The sequence below is a fragment of the Notolepis coatsorum genome (assembly GCF_963971535.1).
Source record: "Notolepis coatsorum genome assembly, chromosome: 6".
NCBI lineage: Eukaryota > Metazoa > Chordata > Actinopteri > Aulopiformes > Paralepididae > Notolepis > Notolepis coatsorum.
The window spans coordinates 106,850,448-106,874,248 of record NC_140170.1 but is presented as its reverse complement, the minus strand read 5'-3'; the positions used below and the strand labels follow the sequence as shown (position 1 = coordinate 106,874,248).

The following is a 23,801-nucleotide window of genomic DNA, read 5'->3' as shown; positions in this document are numbered from 1 at the left end:
CCCTGCCCGTCGTCCTCCTTTTCTCTCCTACACTCCCCAAAGTCCTCCATCAAATCTGTTCTCCTTCCTCTCTCTCCCCATCTTGCCGCCCCCGCGGGGGAATCGCCTAAACTCTCCACTCCAACACGCAGACACAGACACACACGCTCACATTCAGAGCTATAGAGGAGAGTGGGTGGCTGACTGACAATTGACTTAACGGAACCTTGTATCACATCGATTTTTAAATGGTTCCTCGCTGATACCTTATTAACATTGGCATCCTCACTGATATGGCCCACTGCTGGGAATGCACATTTTCTCAGTGCTTGTCGATGCAATTTGTACGTCGTCAGGTGAGAACGGCAATTTATTTGTCACCTGCTAGCACAGGTTAGCCGATGTTACTCTCGCACGGCGAGCAGTCACGTCGGTCCCATGAACCTGTTTACATTTGAAAGCGTCACATATTGTGATACTAACTCATCATCCTCCTTTCAATGAACAGAAAGCCACGCCCCTCTGGAGAGGGCACGCTAAAACACTTAGAACAAATCAAATCATACATCTGAAGCTGAAAGAAGTGACGCTCCTGACACCATCGTCCGACAATGCGCTTTTCTCGGACTGAATTAACATCACTGTACTGGTTCTTTAAGGCTATGTAACCGTGGCGATATATTTATTGTATCAATTGTAGCCGCTGTCTATCTGTACTCCATGGGAGGAAATTGTGAAACGTGTTTAGTCCCTTGTTTGAGCCGAATCTGGGTTTCACATGATTTGTGGAGCTCCCTCTGGTGTTGTGGTCATGGTATTCACTGCCCTTTGGGAAGTAATTTGACATGTACATGGGTACCTTAGTCATGTAGTGTATCTTGTAGACCAGGCCCATTGCAAGTTGCTGTACTCTGTCGTCTACTCTAAGCCATCCTAGGTTGTCAAAGTGGGCAGGGGTGAGGTGGGTTCTAGGAGTAAGGTCAAGCAGTAGTCTGACCAGTTTGTTTTGTGATGTTTGTAATTTAGTTTTTAGCGCCTTTGAGGTGCTTTGGTACCATGAGGTGCAAGCATAGTTGTAGTACCCTTGAATGAGTGCTCCTGCCAGAGTCTTCAGGGTATTTTTGTTTACCAGAGCGGAGATCCGGTACAAGAATCTAGTTCGTTGGTTGACTTTTTTTTATTACATTGGATGCCATTTTGTCACAGGAAAGATTTTCCTCTAGGATGGAACCTAGGTATGTAATTTCATCTTTCCTTGTGATAATATTGTCACCCACTGTAACTGAGAAGCCGTCGGTCTTGCTGAGTTTGTTATTTGAACCGAAGAGAATGGACTCTATTTTACCCAGGTGTAATGATAGTTTGTTATCAGCGAGCCAGGTGCAGATTTTGCCTAGTTCCGAGCTGAGGGTTTTTTCAACCTGTAACTTGTTCTTGTCAGAGACCAGCAGGGCTGAGTCGTCCGCGAACAGGAACAAGTTGCAGTCACAAGCTGACAACATGTAATTTGCATGAATTAGGAACAGTAGCGGACCTAGTATGCTTCCTTGTGGAACACCACAGCTCACTGGGAGGGGGGGGGGAGGATAGGGTACCGTTTACCTCCACCATCTGTTCTCTCCCCTCCAGGTATGATTGCATCCAGCTCACTGATAGACTATCAAAACCAATTGCTTTTAGCTTGTCAATCAGAATGGAGTGATTGACAGTGTCAAAGGCCTTTTGTAGGTCCAGCATGACCATGCCGCAGTATTTGCCCGTGTCCACCTCTTGTTTGATGTGGTCATTCAAATAGAGAAGGCATGTGTCAGTGGAGTGGGATGTTCTGAAACCAGATTGGAATTCGTAGATTAGATCTTTTTTCCGTAAGGTACTTTTTGACCTGTTCGTATACTATTTTTTCCATGACTTTCGAGATTGAGGTAAGAATAGAAACAGGGCGGTAGTTGCCTGGGTCTAGTTTGCTGCCCTTTTTGTGCAGGGGGTGGCCCGTTCGCCTGTAGCTGTTCCGCAACCGTTCCTATTTCCGGGGTAGGCCTGATTGGCCCCGACAGGCACGTGACCCGCCGCGGCCACGCCCCGCGGCCACGCCCCGCGGCAGCCCCAGGACGCGACGCGGCAACGAGGCTGCTGGTTCACCTCACCGCCAATTTCCGCCTTCAACGCCGCCCGCAGCATTAGGAAGGAGTTCGCGGCGCCTTTCACATCGCAGTCATCAGTCATAATAATATCATCAGTCATCTCTAATAATATTAATCACTGTTCAATGTACTAATATACAATACGGCTCACTTTTCCCACTTCAATGACAGAGCCGCTGTTTAATAATATTGTCGCGGCGGAGCTCCGTCGCGGCAGCATTATGTAGCAGTAATCCCCCCTTTTTTACCATCGACAAACTAGCTCAATTGGTAACGCTGCTTGGCTGTGGATCCTATGGTCCGCCAGTTCGATTCCCTTAAGTTTTTTTTTTTTTTTTTTTTTAACGTGCATTGCACTATAGCGTATTGTATATTGTATGGTACAGTAACGTCTCTGGAGCGCAACAGTAAGAAGCATTTGCACTGCAACGCATACACCTTACTGTAAATTGTACAATACAATATACAATATACAATACGCTATAGTGCAATGCACGTAACAAAAATTAAAAAAAAAACGTAAGGGACCATAGGATCCACAGCCAAGCAGCGTTACCAATTGAGCTAGTTTGTCGATGGTAAAAAAGGGGGGATTACTGCTACATAATGCTGCCGCGACGGAGCTCCGCCGCGACAATATTATTAAACAGCGGCTCTGTCATTGAAGTGGGAAAAGTGAGCCGTATTGTATATTAGTACATTGAACAGTGATTAATATTATTAGAGATGACTGATGATATTATTATGACTGATGACTGCGATGTGAAAGGCGCCGCGAACTCCGCAAACTCCTTCCTAATGCTGCGGGCGGCGTTGAAGGCGGAAATCGGCGGTGAGGTGAACCAGCAGCTTCGTTGCCGCGTCGCGTCCTGGGGCTGCCGCGGGGCGTGGCCACGGCGGGTCACGTGCCTGTCGGGGCCAATCAGGCCTACCCCGGAAATAGGAACGGTTGCGGAACAGCTACAGGCGGCCCGTTCAGCCGAACGCACAATTGGAGGGGGGCTTCCCACTCTCCAGGGCATTTACAACAAGCGGTGCATGGGCAAGGCTAAGAGAATTATCAAAGACTTGAGGCACCCAAACAACTGCCTCTTTGAACTGCTGCGGTCAGGCAAGCGTTACCGGAGTCTCATGGCAAGCACAGAGAGACTCAGAAGAAGCTTCTATCCCCAGGCCATCAGGATGCTCAACGAACAATAACACTATGTAACAACCATCAAATGCACTCACAGCACACACATCCGCATGCACACACTTACTTTAAACATACAACTCACTGCAGCACCCACTTTAACCACTTTAGAACACCTAAGCACACTTTATATTTATTGGTAAAGAATTTGCACTACAACCCATACCTCATTACACCTTACTGTGTACCTAAATTGTACCTCATCCCACTTCTGCTTTGCACTGTATAGTATATTGTATGGTAACTCAGTTACTTCTACTCTACATTGAGCATTGTATATGTATATACTGAACATTTTTGTCTACGTACTTGACTTCTATTTTATACTTGCTATACTTATTTTATACTTATCTAATACTTATCTATTTTTGCCCTAGCACAGTCTCTGGAGCGTAACAGAAAGAAGCATTTTGTATAAAAGTATTCTGTACTTCTGTATGACAACTAATAAAGAAACTTGAACTTGAACTTGAACTCTCGCAATTTTGAAGTCTTCGGGTACGTGTCCCTGTTTTATGGAGAGGTTTATTATGTGTGTGATGACTGGGGTGATGGCGGCTGCTGAGTCTCTGAGGAATTTGGAGGGGATATTATCATGGCCAGTGGCCTTGTTCGGTTGGAGGGCGCTCCGTTTTTTGAGTACCTCAGCTGTTGTTACCATTTCAAGTTTGAAGTCGTCTTTGCGGACCCCTATCAATCAATCAATCAGATTTATTTATATAGCACATTTCACATGACACGTGTCAACCAAAGTGCTGTACAGAGGGTAGGTACACATAGATACATACACATAGATACATACACCCCTAGGTTTTTGTAGTACATGGTTCCTATAAGGTACAGCACACACACACATTACCTCAAGCCTTCTGAATACATGGTTCCTATAAGATACAGCACACACACACACATCACCTCAAGCATTCTGAGTCTATCTATCTTGCAGCATATTTTAAGTTTGTTTATGTTATATTAAAATATATTTAGTTTTTAAGAATTGTAAAGGATAGGCGGCTACGTGGTGCAGTGGGCAAGGCGCTCACCACGAATACTGGAGACGCTGGGTTCGCCTGTTCGAGCCCAGCGCTCCACATTGCTTTCAGTTTAGCTGGTCGTCCGTACTAATACACATTGGCAGTATTAGGGGGTGGGAAACTGATGGGTGGGGATCGGGCGTTGTGGACAGCGACTCCTACAGGTCGGTTGGTGCGCCTGCGCAGTAGAATCAGGAAGCGATGGGGGCGGCGCCCCTCCAAAGCGTATACCCCTGACGCTGAAAGATCGAGCCGTGCAGGTGAAAAGATGCGACTGCTGTTACCTCGAGTATCGGAGGGGACTCGTGCTATGTATGGCTTACACGTCCACATTGCAGCCGGCTTGTGGGAGGCAAGAAACAGCATTCGAGACAGGGGAGGGTTGAATTGGATCATACGAAATTGGGATGGGAGTAAAATAGAAAATGGGAATTGTAAAGGATAGGCAAAAATAAGCTGTGCTTCAGCCTATTCCTTTTTTCAGTCATTGAGTTTGGATTTTTTGTGTGAGCTTACTTTGAATATGTAGATTTGTAATTTTTTACATTTATTCTTTTTGTAAGTCCACACAAGTGTGTTTTTGATTTGTTGTAAACAAAGACCGAAAATAAACTATTCATTCATTCAGTACATGGTTCCTATAAGATACAGCACACACACATCACCTCAAGCCTTCTGAATACATGGTTCCTATAAGATACAGCACACACACACATACCATTTCATACGATGGACCCCAGTGCACATCCCCATGATCATAGACGCCTGCGCATAAGAGCACGCGATGCAGCTGCTCTATGACTATTGAACATGGGGGGGCAAACATCTGATTTTGCTCCCCCACTTTTTGATCATATGAAAAATATGATATACCCCCCCCTCCCATATATAAATCGAACCATAACTACGTAATTTCAATCAAATTAATAATACGCAATGACACTTAATAGCAAGTTTTTAAGTTTCCAAAGATTGTGTGACCCCCCACTTTAATGGTTTGATCCAGTGCCCACGGGCCACGGTTCGTCGGCATGACGTATACGACATGTTGGGGGAGGCGGCTTTTTCGAAAGCCCTTGAAAAATTCAGGCTGGATATTGGATAACATTGTTGTGAGGATTATTCTTCGGCGTTTACATCAAAATGGAGCAAATCATCACGTAAGTCGAACACTGTGACTGTATACTAAATGCGCAAACAGATTGAAACTGAATATTTCTCGTATGGTGAGCCTCGGCGCTGCACCGAGTGAATCCAGAGATACAGGATGGTGCGCAGGCGCTGTGATCACCCAACGGCGGAAATAATGCCGCTTTGAGCAGTTTATAAAAAAATATTAAAAATATTTATTAGCAATGCCGAGCTTTCAAACCATCCCGTATCTCTGTGCGAACCCCTCGTGCAACTGTGAGCACCTTTGTAATGTCTCTGTGATACTTGTATAACGAACGGTTCGGCCAGAACCAGTCCTTCATGGTAAATCTAGGTTGGTTTCCCATTGAGGAGCAAGTGACTGTGGATTCACTCGGTGCAGCACAGTCACGAAAGGGGACCCTGATGTAAACAAGACAAACGTCTTTCTCTGGTCTGCATCCCCTTAACAATTGTGTGTATTGAGCCGTACTGTATTGTACCCATTCTGCAATCTGTTAAATAAAGTTTTCATTCATTCAGCCGCCGCGCTCACTGGGGCTATTGATAGCGTCAATTAGTTGTTGTTGTTGTTGTTGTTGGTGCTGCGGATGTGAACGGGGCTGGAGGGGCTTTGGTAGGATGGGAAAGTTATTATTATTATTATTATTATAATAGTAATTGGCTATCATACGTGCCTAGCTAGCGTTAGCTAAAAGAGCCCTCGCAGTGAAGTTATTATTATTATAGCTATCATACTGCAATATAAACTGAGTTTTATAGTGAAAAGAGCAGCTTTATTTTGGTAAAAAAAAAAAATAAAAAAATGTAAAAAGAAAAAAAGAATAAAAAAAAAAATTGCACCCCCACTTTCAACTATAACTAGGCGGCCATGCCCATGATGTATGTACACTGTATAAAGATGTGATGGGCATCACCTCCGATGGAGTCGACAGATCCCTTCAGGTATTACCGGACTGACACTAGGGAGCGCTAAAAGGGAAAAAGTAATCGCCGCCTGTGAAGATCGGCGCCCGGTACACGTCGGTCCCGGGTGACTGATAAAACCACCAGCGCCGGCACCATCCGCCTGCCCCACTGTCCCGCTGGCCCGGCAGCCAGGCTCCCCACCTCACCGCAGGGCTTCCATATGGACGCCTATTACGGCTGCCGCTTAATTACCTATGAAAAAAAATTACATCACTACACTTAAGGGAAGGCTAGCAGAGAGAGAGAAAGAGAGATAAAGATGGGGGGAAAGATAGAGAACAGAGACAGACAAGAAATTGAATGGGGGGGGGGGGGGGGGGGGGTGCGGGCGAGTGAGGTATGTGGAAGGGAAAGATTGATGGAAAAAAAGAGGTAGAGAACGCGCATCTATCTGAGTGATGAATCTGAATAGATGGAGGGAGATGAAGGGGCAGCTGGGGGCCAGCAGTCGTCTGGCCGGCCTCCTTTCTGTTTTGTGTTTTGTGTTTACAAACACACCCTGTGAGAGAGAGAGAGAGAGAAAGGGGGAGGTTCCTGGCAAGAAGAGGCTATAAATGACCTGTGATTGATGTTTCCCGCCATGGAGGACGACAGTCAAAGGCGTGCGGCATCCATCTCTGACCCCTCTCACCCCCCACCCCCAGCACAATACCATGCAATTAGATGTTCCGTCTGCCACGTGGCCCACCCTCACCAGTCACACACCAAAATAATAATCATTCCCTTACAGCCAGTGATGCAGTGGTCATAGGATGGGGTTGCACGCCGTTCCACCTCTTTGAACAGGAGCATGCGCACTTACATGTACGGATGTGCACGCGCATGCACACAAGAATGCGTTCCACTCGACCACCCACCTGGCTACTTTGCATAACAATAGCTCAGGTCGTCAGGTGTGGTCAAATACTACAGTTGGACCATTCAACACAAAACCTGTGAATGAAGTGTTACATTCCATTCCTAGAGGCAATTCTTCGCGAGGGAACATTAAGGCGCATGCGCGGGAGCGCTCGTGCACCTGGCGTCATTCAAACACAGTGCAACCCCTTATGAAATCATCACCCCACCACTGCTTACAGCCGGAGTGCTAGTGAAGAGACGCAGCTCTCGCCGCATGGGGCTCAAGTCGCTGAGAGCTACTGTACAGGCGAGCAGTTCAATGGCAGATGAAGTCCTGAAAGCAATAAACACCTGTGTGTACTCCCCCTCCTCTGTGATGTCAGTTTCTATCACTCATATTCAGGCAATCACATCTACTCATTATGTCCACAGGATACAGATTATTTCCCCCCCGTCTGATCAGATGTTGCCCCTTTTTATTGGTAATGAATAGTCAGCCAACTGCCTCTGCCCAGGAATACAATCTACACCCTAGTGGATTTCCAGCAGCATCGAGTAAACGTATACTGTCACATATCAATATAGCACTACTCCCTTTACGGGTTCACAGCGAATGTTCAATGCAAATTGTTTGGGGCTTGACAATTACCAGAAATTTCTCATTTCAGTTTCAGAACAGGGTGGAAAGAGATCCCAACCTGAGCGTGACATAAGAATGTGTCGCATGAATAATGGTCAATGGATGTGGAAATGGCACCAGGAAATGGGTTGAAGTAGAGGGGCAACAACATGACCATATAGCAGTGGAACGGGTAGAGAGACGGTTACTACAGTCAACACAATCCAAAGACTAAAACTAAACTAAAGTAAATAATAATAATAATAATAATAATAATAATAATAATAATAATAATAATAATAATAATAATAATAATAATACAATTAAAATGAGATTGAAACTGTGTAAAAAGATTGAATCTAATCATAAAAATATTATAGCTACTTCTAAAACGAATAATAATTGCAATAAAAAGAAAACGGATCAAGAATAATTTTCCAAACAAAATGTGGTTTGTATTTTCTAGGGCGAGGGCACTCAGTGATATTCCTATATCATTCAAGGCAATTTAATTGTCCATCTGTACACAGCCTTCATCAATGTGTGCAAATGAAGAGATACAACTCGTTCTGCCAATTCCCTCCTGGTCGTAGTGTTGCCCTACTGTCGGTCTGGGGAGGGTGTAGGCTACCATATGCTGCCCTACTGTCAGTCTGTGGAGGGTGTAGACTACCACATGCTGCCCTACTGTCGGTCTGGAGAGGGTGTAGACTACTACATGCTGCCCTACTGTCGGTCTGGGGAGGGTGTAGACTACCACATGCTGCCCTACTGTCAGTCTGGGGAGGGTGTAGACTACCACATGCTGCCCTACTGTCAGTCTGGGGAGGGTGTAGACTACCACATGCTGCCCTACTGTCAGTCTGGGGAGGGTGTATACTACCACATGCTGCCCTACTGTCAGTCTGGGGAGGGTGTAGACTACCACATGCTGCCCTACTGTCAGTCTGGGGAGGGTGTAGACTACCACATTCCTCCTCTGATACATGTGGAGTCGCCAGCCTCTTCTTTTCACCTGACAGGTAGGAGTTTCTCTGGGAGAGCGTAAGGTAGGGCTGGGCGATAAAACGATAATGATAACTATCGCGATAAATTATTTCCTCGAAATAAACATGAAACGTGGTCACAAAGTTTCGATATATCGATTTTCCAAGCTTGGATATATCAGCGTACACGCACTAACAACCAATCAGTGAAGGAGATGGCGACAGCAAAGGAGACCCGCAGTGTACCTCTGGGTAGTAAACAAGGCTGGCTAGGATCATTAGCTTGCACGCCGCTATTTTATAGTTTACGTGCGGAGTGGGTGTGTGGCGTGAATTCTGAGGGTAACGGTTAGAGTAGTGTGGGGTATGCTGCGCCGCGGTGGACGTTGTTGCAATGTATTGGGGTGGAACGGGGTATTTTAGGGTGATAGTTAGTACATTGGAAACAAGGCTGGCTAGGATCATTAGCTTGCACGCCGCTATTTTTTTAAATCTTTTTCCCCCTCCATTTTCCTCCGATTTTCTCCCATCCCAATGTTAGTCGTATGCCAATTCCCAATCCCTTCCTGGTCGCTGCGCACTTACCCCCCACAGTCAGATCATCTGGGAGAGTGGAGGCTATCACGTGCTTCCTCCGACACACGTCCAGCCAATCAACCGCTTCTTTTCACCTGGCAGCGCGGATCCTCCCTGAGAGGGCGTAGCGTGTGGAAGGATCACACTATCCCACTCAGGTCCTATCCGCGCCTAGCAGGCGCCCCGACCGAACTGTAGGAGTCGCTGTTTACAACGACCCGGACCCACCCCGCCAGCCTCTCCCACCCTCTAATACAGCCAATTGTATTAGTGTGAACGGCCAGCCAAGCTGGTGACAACCCCGGAGCTGTGAGCTGGATTCGAACAGGCGAATCCAGCTCACAGCTTCGGGGTTGGTGACGAACGCAATCTCCGCTACGCCACCTAACCGCCCCTGCACGCCGCTATTTTATAGTTTACGTGCGGAGTGGGTGTGTGGCGTGAATTTTGATGGTAACGGTTAGAGTAGTGTGGGGTATGCGGTGGACGTCGTTGCAATGTATTGGGGCGGAACAGAGTATTTTAGGGTGATAGTTAGTACATTGTCGTGGGATACACCGCTTGCTCTGGCTAACTGTTAGATCCATTCTTATAATGCATATGATCCAGTGGCGGTAGGTTGCCCCCTGGTGGAATATAATAATCTATGCACTGGTGTGCGCGGACTGATGACGACATCAACTCCAGACATTCGCAGCAGCAAAACAAGTGAGTCTATTAATACCCCTTCCGTCGGTGCCGGGCATAAGAAGTTAATTAAACTTGACAGAAATTATATCGACGATAATTATCGATATCGAGTGATATGAAAATAATTTTATTGCGATAACGCTTTTGGCCATATCGCCCAGCCCTAGCGTAAGGCACACAGAGGTTCACGCTACATACCCCAGATCCCCTCTTTGCTGAACAGGCACCCCGACCAACCAGTAGGAGTCACTGTTGCAATTTTGAAGTTTTGAAGTGGATGGCTGAACATATTTTGTATGCAAATGATGACCATGTCATGTGCATGTATCCAAGGACAACGCACCAGGCGGTCAGACTTACTTGACTTAAGCCTTTGCACTCCCTGCGGAGCATAGGCCACTGACGAGGCGGTCAGAGCAGAGTAGAATCCCTGCAAATAGTGTTTGTTAATCCTCGCAATAATGAGATAATAATGAGTACACGAGATAACTATCTATAAATGAATAAGACTCATATCTACTGTCAATAGATTATCCAGTAAACATGGTTAGGCAATTATGTTGCTTCTTTACAAAATAATACAGTAAAACTGACAAAAGCTGCAGTAGGCCTAATTCAGATACACTCTTCTCTTAAAAAGGACTAACAAATAAACTGGAATTATGCTGAAAAGGAAATACAATATGAAGATGAATACGGAAATTCATAAATAAAAAAACCCAACACAAGTCTAACCATGGTAGAGTCGCACACTACACAGTGGGTATGGTCAGTCAGTGTGGAACACCAGCAGGTAAGGGTTCCCATTATACTGTATAATGGGGAGTCTCCACCTCCACTACACACCCTGTAGACAGGTTTCTCTGTGAAGTCATGGCGGAGATCTGAGCACAGTAGTCGGCAAAACGCCCAGATGGACAGCAGACAAACAGAGCTTACTAAAATCTGGCAGTCACTACAGGATGCCTTTGTCAACAAAGAGCATAAAGAAGTCATTCATTCCACATGCGGCCATCCTGTTAAATTTCTAGACACTTAATTGTAATTTTAGTAATTTTGTGTGTGCCTATTGTATTTTGCACTGTAAATGTCATTGTGATGTGCTGTGTGGATGTGAATGCAGTGCTGTGTGAATGTGAATGCAGTGCTGTGTGGATGTGAATGCAGTGCTGTGTGGATGTGAATGCAGTGCTGTGTGGATGTGAATGTGTGGATGTGAATGTAGTGCTGTGTGGATGTGAATGCAGTGCTGTGTGGATGTGAATGTAGTGCTGTGTGGATGTGAATGTAGTGCTGTGTGGATGTGAATGCAGTGCTGTGTGGATGTAGTGCTATGTGGATGCAGTGCTGTGTGGATGTGAATGCAGTGCTGTGTGGATGTGGATGCAGTGCTGTATGGATGTGAATGCAGTGATGGGTGGATGTGAATGCAGTGCTGTGTGGAGGTGAATACAGTGCTGTGTGGATGCAGTGCTGTGTGGATGTGAATGCAGTGCTGTGTGGATGTGGATGCAGTGATGTGTGGATGTGGATGCAGTGCTGTGTGGATGTGAATGTGAATGTAGTGCTGTGTGGATGTGGATGCAGTGCTGTGTGGATGTGAATGTGAATGTAGTGCTGTGTGGATGTGGATGCAGTGCTGTGTGGATGTGAATGTAGTGCTGTGTGGATGTGAATGCAGTGCTGTGTGGATGTGAATGCAGTGCTGTGTGAATGCAGTGCTGTGTGGATGTGAATGCAGTGCTGTGTGAATGTGAATGCAGTGCTGTGTGGATGTGAATGCAGTGCTGTGTGGATGTGAATGTGAATGCAGTGCTGTGTGGATGTGAATGTGAATGCAGTGCTGTGTGGATGTGCACGTGAATGCAGTGATGTGTGGATGTGAACGTGAATGCAGTGATGTGTGGATGTGAACGTGAATGCAGTGCTGTGTGGATGTGAATGTGAATGTAGTGCTGTGTGGATGTGAATGTGAATGCAGTGCTGTGTGGATGTGAATGTGAATGCAGTGCTGTGTGGATGTGAATGTGAATGCAGTGCTGTGTGGATGTGAATGTGAATGCAGTGCTGTGTGAACGTGAATGCAGTGCTGTGTGGATGTGAATGCAGTGCTGTGTGGATGTGAATGTGAATGCAGTGATGTGTGGATGTGAATGTGAATGCAGTGTGGATGTGAATGCAGTGCTGTGTGGATGTGAACATGAATGCAGTGCTGTGTGGATGTGAATGTGAATGCAGTGATGTGTGAACGTGAATGCAGTGCTGTGTGGATGTGAACGTGAATGCAGTGCTGTGTGGATGTGAATGTGAATGCAGTGCTGTGTGGATGTGAATGCAGTGCTGTGTGGACGTGAATGTGAATGCAGTGTTGTGTGGATGTGAACGTGAATGCAGTGCTGTGTGAATGTGAATGCAGTGCTGTGTGGATGTGAACGTGAATGCAGTGCTGTGTGGATGTGAATGTGAATGCAGTGCTGTGTGAATGTGAACGTGAATGCAGTGCTGTGTGAATGTGAATGCAGTGCTGTGTGGATGTGAATGCAGTGCTGTGTGGATGTGAATGTGAATGCAGTGCTGTGTGGATGTGAATGCAGTGCTGTGTGGATGTGAATGTGAATGCAGTGCTGTGTGGATGTGAATGTGAATGCAGTGTTGTGTGGATGTGAATGTAGTGCTGTGTGGATGTGAATGCAGTGCTGTGTGGATGTGAATGTGAATGCAGTGCTGTGTGGATGTGAATGCATTGCTGTGTGGATGTGAATGTGAATGCAGTGCTGTGTGAATGTGAATGCAGTGCTGTGTGGATGTGAATGTGAATGCAGTGCTGTGTGGATGTGAATGTGAATGCAGTGTGGATGTGAATGCAGTGTTGTGTGGATGTGAATGTGAATGCAGTGTTGTGTGGATGTGCATGCAGTGCTGTGTGGATGTGAATGCAGTGCTGTGTGGATGTGAATCTGAATGCAGTGCTGTGTGGATGTGAATGCAGTGCTGTGTGGATGTGAATGGAGAGAACAGCTCAAGACAGAGATGCTTGGAGATCACTTGTTGACGGCCTATGCCCCAGAAGGGGTAGCAGGCGTAAGTAAGTAAGTAAGTGGATGTGAATGTGAATGCAGTGTTGTGTGGATGTGAATGTGAATGCAGTGATCCTGCTTCATGTCCAGTGGTGGACTTTGGGCACATGTTCCTTAGTTCTGTGGGTACATTGTTCCAGGTATGTGCTGCTCGATAGGAAAAGGTTGACTGCCCAAAAGCACCTGTTCCTGTGGCATTTTACAGTCCCCTCTGGTTACAGCTCAGGTGGATACGTTTAGATTCTTCTTAATTAATGTATTGAGTGGAGGAGGGGGGGGGGGTCATGGATGTAGATATACAAGCAGGATGTCTGAAAGTGTGATCATGTATTCATTCACAATTTGACAGTGATGATATGACTTTGAGGCCTCAGTAGTTAAATGATTCCTATATAAAATATGTCTGAAATTTGATTGTTTACAACTCTTTTCATTCGTTTTTTTTTATTTGAGTCGCAAGTCAATTATTATACCTAGAAACTGAAAGTCATGCAGTATTTCTAGTCTTCTCCCTGTCACAATATAAAATGTATACATGTATACACCTTCCTCTTAAAGTAATGTATCCAATTTTCAATATCATGTACTAATAAGATGTACAAAAGAATATTGTTCGCACTCCTGCAATAGCTGTGATTTACTAGCACTGTTTATTGTCCCTGGGCTGCATGCACATCTAACAATGTTGGTCAATAAGAAACCCACGCTTCTGCTCCTGTCTATATTGTAGGCGTGACAAACAATTGTTAGCTGCTGGTCACCAGACGAAGATTGGAGTTCACAATTATTTTGGATGATTCTGTCCAAAAAATCAAACTGATGTGTTCGGGTACACAACAAGGCAGCGGCACGGCCAGAATATGTGCAGAAACAGCCTTTTCAGACACCTGCATTTACAGCACACAATGTGGGAAACAGATGTCAGGCTTCAGATGAATTGTCAATGGATATATTAGCACCTATTGATGCTCAGAGTCAAGCAGACTGGCTTTTGTACACAGATAATCCAACTCTGCAGTCATACTGATGCTTGTTTCTGGACAACTAGCGATACATTAACATTTAGTAATTTTATCCAAAGCGACTTACAAGTTATGTACTGTACAACAAGTCAGCAGGTATTGTTTGTCAAACAGTGTCAAACTTGAGTGCTACACTCTGAGTGCATAGTAGGCACATATTAGCATAGTAGGTAGTAGAATAGGCATAGTAGCATAGTACATAGTAGATAGTAGTATATTATAGACATAGTAGCAAAGTACATAATAGTAAAATACAGTACGTTTTATTTGTATTGAAAATGTTATTTCAGATATTGAGTGTGAAAGTGTGCTTTTAGTCGAGGGTGGAAAAGCATAGCGATAGCACTACAGTATTTGCATTGACATAATGTATTCATTGATTGTACACATTTAATCAACATTCCTATTTTTCTCTTGTAGCTCGAAGCTGCCCTGCACAACCCTGCTCATTGTGCCCTGTTGGGCTTCTCAGCAGCAAGCACATCTTTACCTCAAGGCTACCTCTGGGTAAGTAATCACCTTCATTTTAATGCGGACAAATCTAAATAATGTACAGTATTGTATACTTTGAATCGCCTATTTGAACATTAACATAATTAGCATGAAATTATGCTCCTTTGTATTCTGATTGATTGATTGATTGATTGACAGAGTTCAAAGTCAATGTCTTTATTTGTCACACACATAAAAGTACAATGGCAAATACTGTACAATTTATTTGACAAACTTATTTTTTTTAAACAGCTAAGAGTACACGATTATTATTTCCCTAGACTGACAGTTTAGACCCATTAAACATGCACACGGTACTGTAGCTCTCTGTTGGGTCTCAATGCGGCACATTGGGAAATAAACAAATAGCTTGCCGGCAAAAATAGTGTTCAATAAAGTCAATTTGACTCACCGTGGTGATGTGGTGGTGTCTTGTCTCTCCTGCTGCAATGAATTCCTGGTGCTGTGATACATTAATGTACAGGAAAAATACAATTGTGTGCCCCTCTCTGTACAGCAGCAAGGCAAAGGGTGCTCATCGAAGCTGTTCTTTAATATAAAAGCCACACTCCTACGTCGAGCTGTCTCTACTGAACCTGCTTGAGTATCACAAATAACAAAAAATTAAGCTTGTCTGAACATTTATGAGTTATGCAGTTATCAGAAAGATAAATCGGCTGTGTTACAGTTAATAAAATCATTTGGTGATACTTCAGGCTATAAGGTGAACAATACGAAATATTCTATATTACTACTTAATGCATGAGAGAAGGAACCCTATTCCTGAGGCAATACAATTTAATGTCGTGGAACATTTTACGTACCTAGGGGTGCAGATTATGCCTAGGCTAGAGCATGTGGCTGATGCTAATTATGAACCCCTGATGCTCCAAATTAATGAGTCAATTGAGAGATGGATGACACTGCCAATATCCATAGTTGGGAGAATAAATTATACTAAAGATGAATATACTGCCGAAGCTACTCTACTTATTCCAAAACATTCCTCTGCATCCACCTATAGACATGTTCGCAAGATTAAGGAAAGCATTTTTTAGATTTATATGGAATAACAGGAGGTCAAAACTGTGTCTGACTTTGTTGTACTTACCATATTGAGGCGGTTTGAAATGCCCAAACCTAATGTGGTACTACTGGGCTGCGCAACTGAGGTCTATTATGTTTTATTTTTCACCAGATAATGTTCCTCATTGGACTGAGATGGAATCTCAAGGTCTGAAATTACCTCTTCCCCAATATATGTATTCAGATACAGTAAGAAAACGACGTAAAAAAAACTAGAAACCCAATAGTAAAACATATGATAAAGATATGGTATGATGTAAAGAAACATTTAGAAGAACCACATCCGCTGTCACAGTTTAGTCCGCTGTGGGGTAATGATTTTTTTGCTCCAGGCAGAGCTGATGCATCATTTAAATTATGGGCCTCTAAGGGACTCAAAGTAATCCAAAATCTGTAATTGCCAGACTCTGATGTCATGATGTCTTTTGAGGAGCTGAGAACAAACTTTGACCTTGACGGCAAACATTTCTTTAAATACCTCCAAATTTCCCAGACTCCCAATTCATGGCATGGGACAGACAGATCTCTAGGTTCATATGGGCGGGGGGCAGACCTAGGGTGAAATTCAAAACATTGCAAATTGAAAAAGAGGGAGGAGGAGTCCTGACACTACCTAATCTAAAGGAATACTACTATGCAGCCCAGCTGAGGTATGCAGTTTACTGGTGCTCAAGAGAATACAGGGCCAGGTGGAAGGACATAGAGACCCACCTAGGACGTGTCCAACCTCAGGCCAGATTTGGGGGGAAAGAACACACAACTAAACAGGGAAATAATTCAATAGTGGACCACACACTGATGGTTTGGAATGAGGTGGTCAGGAAATACAAATCAAAAGAAGACAGTAGACTTCTGATTTGGCCTTCCCAGACCCCAGGCTTTAGACCGGGAACACTGGACGCCACTTTTGACGGGTGGAGAGATAGAGGTATAACAGCCATATGTACACTTATAGAGAATCATAACTTCGTGTCTTTTGAGGAATTTTTAGATTCGACTTGGGAAATTACAATTTGTTTAGATATCTACAGCTTCTATGATACAGAAGTCAAGAATAGGATATCAGTAGGTGGTAACGGGGTGGTGGGAATGATGGAAATGGCGTATACGCGAACTCCAGTGAAAATCGGAAATGTACAAAAGTTTACAAGCTCGCAACAACTGTGATTCATATAATGTGAAGAAGAAATGGGAAAGTGAACTGAGTATAATCTTGACGGCGGATGATTGGCATTCTATATGTGAGACACAACACTCATCCACTAGCTCTAGAGGATGGAGAGAATTCGGTTGGAAAAATGTGATGAGATTTTTTATCACACCGCAAATTAAGAGTAAACAATTAAAAGGGCAACAACCCTGCTGGAGACAGTGTGGACAGATGAATGCCAACCACTCTCACATATTTTGGCTATGTGATAAAGTGCAACCATTTTGGAAGAGTGTTACACAGGAAATGTACAGTATTCTTAGCTATGAATTCCCCATGGAACCCCAGCTGATATACCTGGGTTTGATCACAGAGGAGGCCATACACAATGAAGATTTGTACCTGTTCAAAATCATGACAATAGCTGGTAAGAAGGCCATCACAAGGAGCTGGCTCAAAGAAGCCGCTCCAGACAAAGAGACATGGAGGGGCATAGTGGAGGAGATAAGCGATATGGAAAAAATTACATTCCTGTTGAGAATGAAGGCGGAGACATACGCTGGTCGAAATGGACAACATATGAGCCGTTAGATGTGTAAAGACTGCCATGGCTCAATCAAAACAGACCCGACACACCAAGAGCAAATACAGCTCTCCCCCCCACCATGCAACACTGTCCTGTCCTGTGAGTCTTGTCTGTCCTGTGGTGGTGGTTTCATATTACTACTGTTACAATGCGTATGTAAAAGTTAAAAAGGAAAAGTTATAAAAATACCTCCAAATTAGAAACTTTGTAAGAGTCAGCCAAGAGGGCAAACTAGATACACCAAAACGCTCACAGATGGAAAAATGGATGTTAACCAATTCAGGGCCAACCACGAGATTAGTCCGGTTAACTCGCCATGCGTTGCGTGCCAAGACCAGAGAAAACTCGGGTTTTAATAGTTATTTCTTTTATTAGCGATATCCATTCATTTTTCATCCATCCAGTCTGACGTTATCATTGGGAATGGGTCTGAGCTCGAAAAGGGCAAATACCTGCCTCCTCGTGTACCGGAGGGGACACGTGATGCAAGGCTTCGTCCACATTGCAGCTGGCCTGTGGGAGGCATGGCCTAACAGCGTTCGAGACAGGGGAGGGTAGAATTGGACAATACGAAATTGGGATGGGACAAAAATTGAAAATGGGAGAAAAAGTAGATAAAAAAAAGAAAAGGGCAAATACCGCCTCCTATCGTCTCCCGGATGGTATTGCACATCATTGGATTGGATTGAATGGGACTGTGCATCAGAAAAAAACTCCGGTCCCGGGGTTTCCCTTCTCGGGCAAGCAGTATCGTGTTATCACATTCACTGGCGAGGCTGGGAGAAGGGTCGATTATGTGTTTTGGACTATAACGTTGGATCAATAAAAGCGATCAATATTTGGAATGGCGATCAGGAATTGGATTCATCTTTTTGCAGAACATCTGATGTGAGGTAAGGACTCTATTTTACCAGTATTGGGTTAATCAGATGTTTTTTTCTCCGCCATCGGAGCGTGTGTGTGTGTGTGTGTAACGTTAGTGCTGACCAAGTCATGGATAATCGATTTTTCAGCCCGCTTCTCTAGCATGCATAAGGACACATACTATCGATAATTTAGAGTTTATTTGAAAACTATTCATAAATCATCAAAAAAATTACAACATGTTTTGTGTATTCCACTAAAGAGCTATTATCGCGGATTTCTCTGGAATTACTAGAAATCTCCAAAACTATACTCAAATCAAATCAAATCTAATTTATTTGTAAGGCCCGACAACACACGTTAATGTCCCCATGGGCCGGACACGTCTTCTTTAAACAAGTCAAGAAGAAACATAACAATAAGTCAAGAACAAAACAAGAACACCATAAGGTCCAACAAATTTAAAATAAATGCAAATAAATGAATGAATGCAAGCACTCCCAGACATACCCCACGCGAAGGTAAGGAAAAACTCACTAAAACCTAACAATAGGGAAAAAATGCTCCACAGGCAGTGTGGAGGAGAGAAACCTTAAAAGGGCCATTCAAGGGGGGATCTCCCTTCTTAGATGTCGGTGATAGTAGTGTTGCAGACTAACAGTTGGTAAGCATGCACTCATGTGTGTAGTGAAACACAGATGAGTGCATGCAATAGCAACTGAACATTTTGAAAAATTTAAGATAGAGCTGATAGCGATAGCAACTGAACATTTTGAAAGATTAAAGATAGAGCTGATAGCGAATCTATTTGAGGCACAGGGGCGACGCAAAGAGGGTCGCATCCTCCCCGTCTTAATCACGGGACGTTCAACACTCCGGTCATCGCTCCGAGACAGTCAGAGACAGGGAGATGGGGGGCGGCGCAGAGAGGGTCGCAACCTCCCCGACATCATCGTGGGACGTCCAGCACTCCGGTCACCACACTACTCGTATTCAAAACGGTATAAAACGGAAATGTACCAATGAAAAAACAATCCGTTTCGTACATGTTGACTGCAAGCAAGTCATTGATAAGCGACGGGTGTATTAGACCCATAGCCATAATTTAAGATATAGTTTAAGTGTTCTGCCTAATTTGGTCATATGGGCGTGGCTCTCAATGTGTTAAGGAATAGCGTTAGAAAGGGTATCATATCGGAATTCTACAACCTACTGGTAGATCACTCATCAGAAAGCTCAAAGTATGAATTAAATGCCTGGAGGGAAGACTTACAACTTGAATTATCGGAAGAGGAATGGGAAAAAATGGGGGACCCTGATGTAAACAAAACGAAAGTCTTTCTCTGGTCTGCATCCCCTTAACTCATTCTGCGGCAGTCACGAGAAAAGTCGGGTTAACTCGCCAACCGTTCACCGCCAATCACGAGAAAACTCGAGTTTTAATCGTTATTTCTTTTATTAGCTATATCCATTCATTTTTCATCCATCCAGTCTGATGTTATCATTGGGAATGGGTCTGAGCTCGCAAAAGGGCAAATACCGCCACCTACGTCGTCCAGCCGGTATTGCACTCCATTAGAAATGGTGTAGTTTCTTTTCTTGGCCGATCTGAGCCGTGCGGCCGGGGTTTAAATACTCCGGCAGGACTAGCGTTTACAACGATACATCTTCGATGCTGCTGCCCCCCCCCCCCCCCCCCCACCCCCTTCATATGCAATGCCGGACAATGTTGGACGGACCTCCAGGAGCAGTATTTGGAATGGCGATCAGATAATTGGATAATTCTTTTTGCATTACATCAGAGACCAGGTAAGGACTCTATATATCCAATCTTGCGTTGATCTGATATTTCCTTCTACGGCGGTGGGGGGGGGGGGGGGGGGGGGGGGGCGAGCGCCCCGCTAAGAGGGCCATTTCATGTATGCACGAGGAGACATAATAATGATAATCTAGCGTTGATTTCAGGAAGATTCGATAATCAGGTGAAAAATGACAATGTGATAAGTGTATTCCACTAAAACGCTATTATCGCGTCTTTTCCTGGGATTACTAAGAATCACCAAAACTACTCATATTCAAAACGGTATAAAACGGAAATGTACGGATGAAAAAACAATCTGTTTTGTGCATGTTGACTGGAAGCAACTCACTGACAATCGACGTGTGTATTAGACCATAGCTATAATATAAGATATATTTTCTCCTTGATTAAAGCAATGGCGTTCTAGCGCCCCCTGGCGCTGAATGAGTATTGTACCCATTCTGCAATCTGTTAATACAATTTTCAATCAATCAATCAAGTGGCATGTGCAGAAGCACACACTCTAAATGTACGTCTCAAACTAATTCAGTATAAATGGGTAATGCGGACATATGTGACACCGGTGGATTTAAACAGATAACCAAAACATACCTGACATATGCACAAAATGCATGGATACGAGAGGAACATTGTTTCATTGCATCTGGCAATGTAGAAAGATTGAAGCATTTTGGGAAGAGGTAAGAGTCATCATCGAGAAAATAATCTCAAAACAAATTGTATTGGAACCAAAATTATTAAGCATAACTATAATGGATACGAGCAGGCATTTATAGACCTCAGCATGCGCACCGCCAAAAAGTGTATTGCAATGTTCTGGAAAAAAGTACATAGACCAAGCGCTACATACTGGTTAAGACAGATGTTGTCAAGTCTTCCATTAGAAAGAATATCTTACATAAAAGCTAAACAACAACAATTTGAGAATATATGGAAACCCTTCATGGAGTATGTTAAGGACCTAGATCTAACGGAAGTGAATGACTAGCTGGGGGTGTGGATTGTGCAGTTCTGACATTTGTGTTTTGAGGGAGGATAGATTTATTTTATTTGTTCAATTGCCATATAAGAGAACGGGAGAGGCTGAAGAGTTGTTTATGTTGTATTTTGTGTTGTTTTGGATGTACGTCATGTGAATTGCTCTTGACTTTTTGTTTATAATTCCTTTTTATTTAATGTAAAAAATAAAATAAAAAGTAAAGTTTTTTTTTGTTATGATTGTTTTGTTTGACGGAGCTAAATACCGTGATTTGTTTGGAGGAATATAGAGAATACATAAACTTTTTCATTCATTCATTCATTCATTCAATTGTTTGCTGTTTGTTGTACAATTGAAAAATGTAAATAAAAACATTGTGGAAAAAAAATTAAGATAAATCGAAAGAAAATGTCTGTGTAAGGAAACCAGAAAATATAATATAATATACAAATAATATAATATTATTATTTAAGGGAAAGTAATACAAGTAAAGTTAGTTTGCTTCCTCTTTGGGCAGAGTTGTTTGATAGTGGAACGTCGTCCCAACTCTCTGCATAATATAATGTATAATAGCCCCTGTCTGAGTGCATACCGCCACCCTGTTGCCTTGGTAACATACAGATGAATGGAAAAATCTATTTTTTTCCTGTATTTAAAGGGGAACTATCTTATAAATGGCCTTTTTGAGTGTTTAGCATTGTTTCCTAGCTATGTGAACTTATATTAATATGATCTATGTCTCAAAATTCTCATATTGCGCATTCTTCCAATTCTCTCTCACAATATTCACCCTCACTGAACTGAGTCATTTGAAAATGTGCCCTATATGTGATGTCATAAAGACACCGCTGCATGTTAATGTTCAGGCGGGGCCGGCCCGGCGCAGTGGTTTAGGAGCCCAGGCTCAAAACAGCTCGAGATCTTGAGGTAGAAAAATGCTGTTTTTGAGGACTTGATTAGAAATACAAACAATGTATAAAAAAAAATATATTACAGAGGTGTTCCATAGACTCACAGGAATTGTGTAAAAGTGCCCAAATAGTGAAAGAAATAGTAAAATAGTTCCCCTTTAATGTATCACAACACCAGGAATTCATTGTGGCATGAGAGACAATACTCCACTACATCACCATGGGAAGTCAAACTGACTTTACTGAAGACCATTACCAAAGCTATTTGTTTATTTCTCAATGTTCCGATTTCAGACCCAATGGAAAGCTAGCTTTTGTATATCCCATGGATCCGACAATTCAGGCTATGCTTGCCCTTGCCCTACATTCCCATTCATTCATATTAGAAAGCAATATATCGAGGTAAGAATGTAACTGGTTTCTTTCGTTCCTTTCTTTCAGTAATTCTGTTTTAACCTTTTAAAGCTGAATATCGTTTACACTAATGCATAAGATATACTATACCTCCCATTGTCCACAAATTGGCAAACGTTTTGATTTAGATACATTGTCTAATTCCACACTGATGGTAATAACAATTAAATTAAATACAGTGATTCAATCAGTAGCCTATATATACAGTATAGTTATCATATTGTATATCGCTTCACGCGTCTTTCTAAATCTCAACACTTCAATTTCACATTCTGTGGCTAAAGAATTCTTTAAATGATTATTTATTGAAATATTGGAATAAATTATACAGTAATTGAACAAAAAACTACATTTAATATCAGCAACATTTAAATATATTTTAATGGAATACCTCAGACAAAGAACCATATAACTTGGTTTTAAGTTTTATGTTTCAAACCTTATCTAAAGAGGTTGATTACTTTCTGGTGATTTATCACATTCATAAGTGATATGGATTTTAAATGGAGTTATGGTTATTCGGTGCAAGGGTTCAATTAATTAGGTGAAATAAAAAAAATCACATTAATCAAATAAGGCTACAAGTTGTCATCCTTTTCTCCACACTCCATGCTGTGGTGTGCAATGCTCTTTACAGTTGTTACACTAGACACAAGACAAGCTCTCTGAACTCTGCCGGCCAGGTAGCTTGTAGCAGTTGTTACACTAGACACAAGACAAGCCCTCTGAACTCTGCCGGCCAGGTAGCTTGTAGCAGTTGTTAAACTAGACACAAGACAAGCCCTCTGAACTCTGCCGGCCAGGTAGCTTGTAGCAGTTGTTACACTAGACCACAGGTCGGCAACCTGCGGCTCCGGAGCCGCATTCGGCTCTTTAGCCAATCAGCTAAATATTTATTATTATTTATTTATTTTCTTATTTGGAGATCGATGTCATACTGTGATGAAAACATATTCATCAACTAAAATATTTCATCAACTAAATATACAACTAAAATATACAGTACTGTACGTCACACTCCGCGCCTCTCCCTGCCGTCTGCAAGTGGCTAATCTTGAGTTTCCGACCCCCCAGTAAGCTAACCATGGATAAATCCAAAAAAAGGAAAGTCAGAGGGTTTAATTCAGCGTGGACAGATTAATTTGCTTTCACGACTAACGATGCAGGCTTACCTGTATGCCTGATATGTGGTGCGAAATTTGCGAGGGAAGGACTCAAAT

At 43.2% G+C, this 23,801-nt stretch overlaps 1 protein-coding gene across 1 annotated transcript in view; it reads left to right on the top strand.

The window, feature by feature from the left end:
• The window catches only part of arhgef10la (Rho guanine nucleotide exchange factor (GEF) 10-like a), a 356,918-nt gene that overhangs the window by 252,949 nt on the left and 80,168 nt on the right, over positions 1-23,801 (top strand). Inside the window, exon 19 of the mRNA XM_084315714.1 lies at positions 14,698-14,784. Coding sequence (XP_084171840.1) covers positions 14,698-14,784 — 87 coding nt within the window. The remainder of the gene's footprint in view (positions 1-14,697; positions 14,785-23,801) is intronic.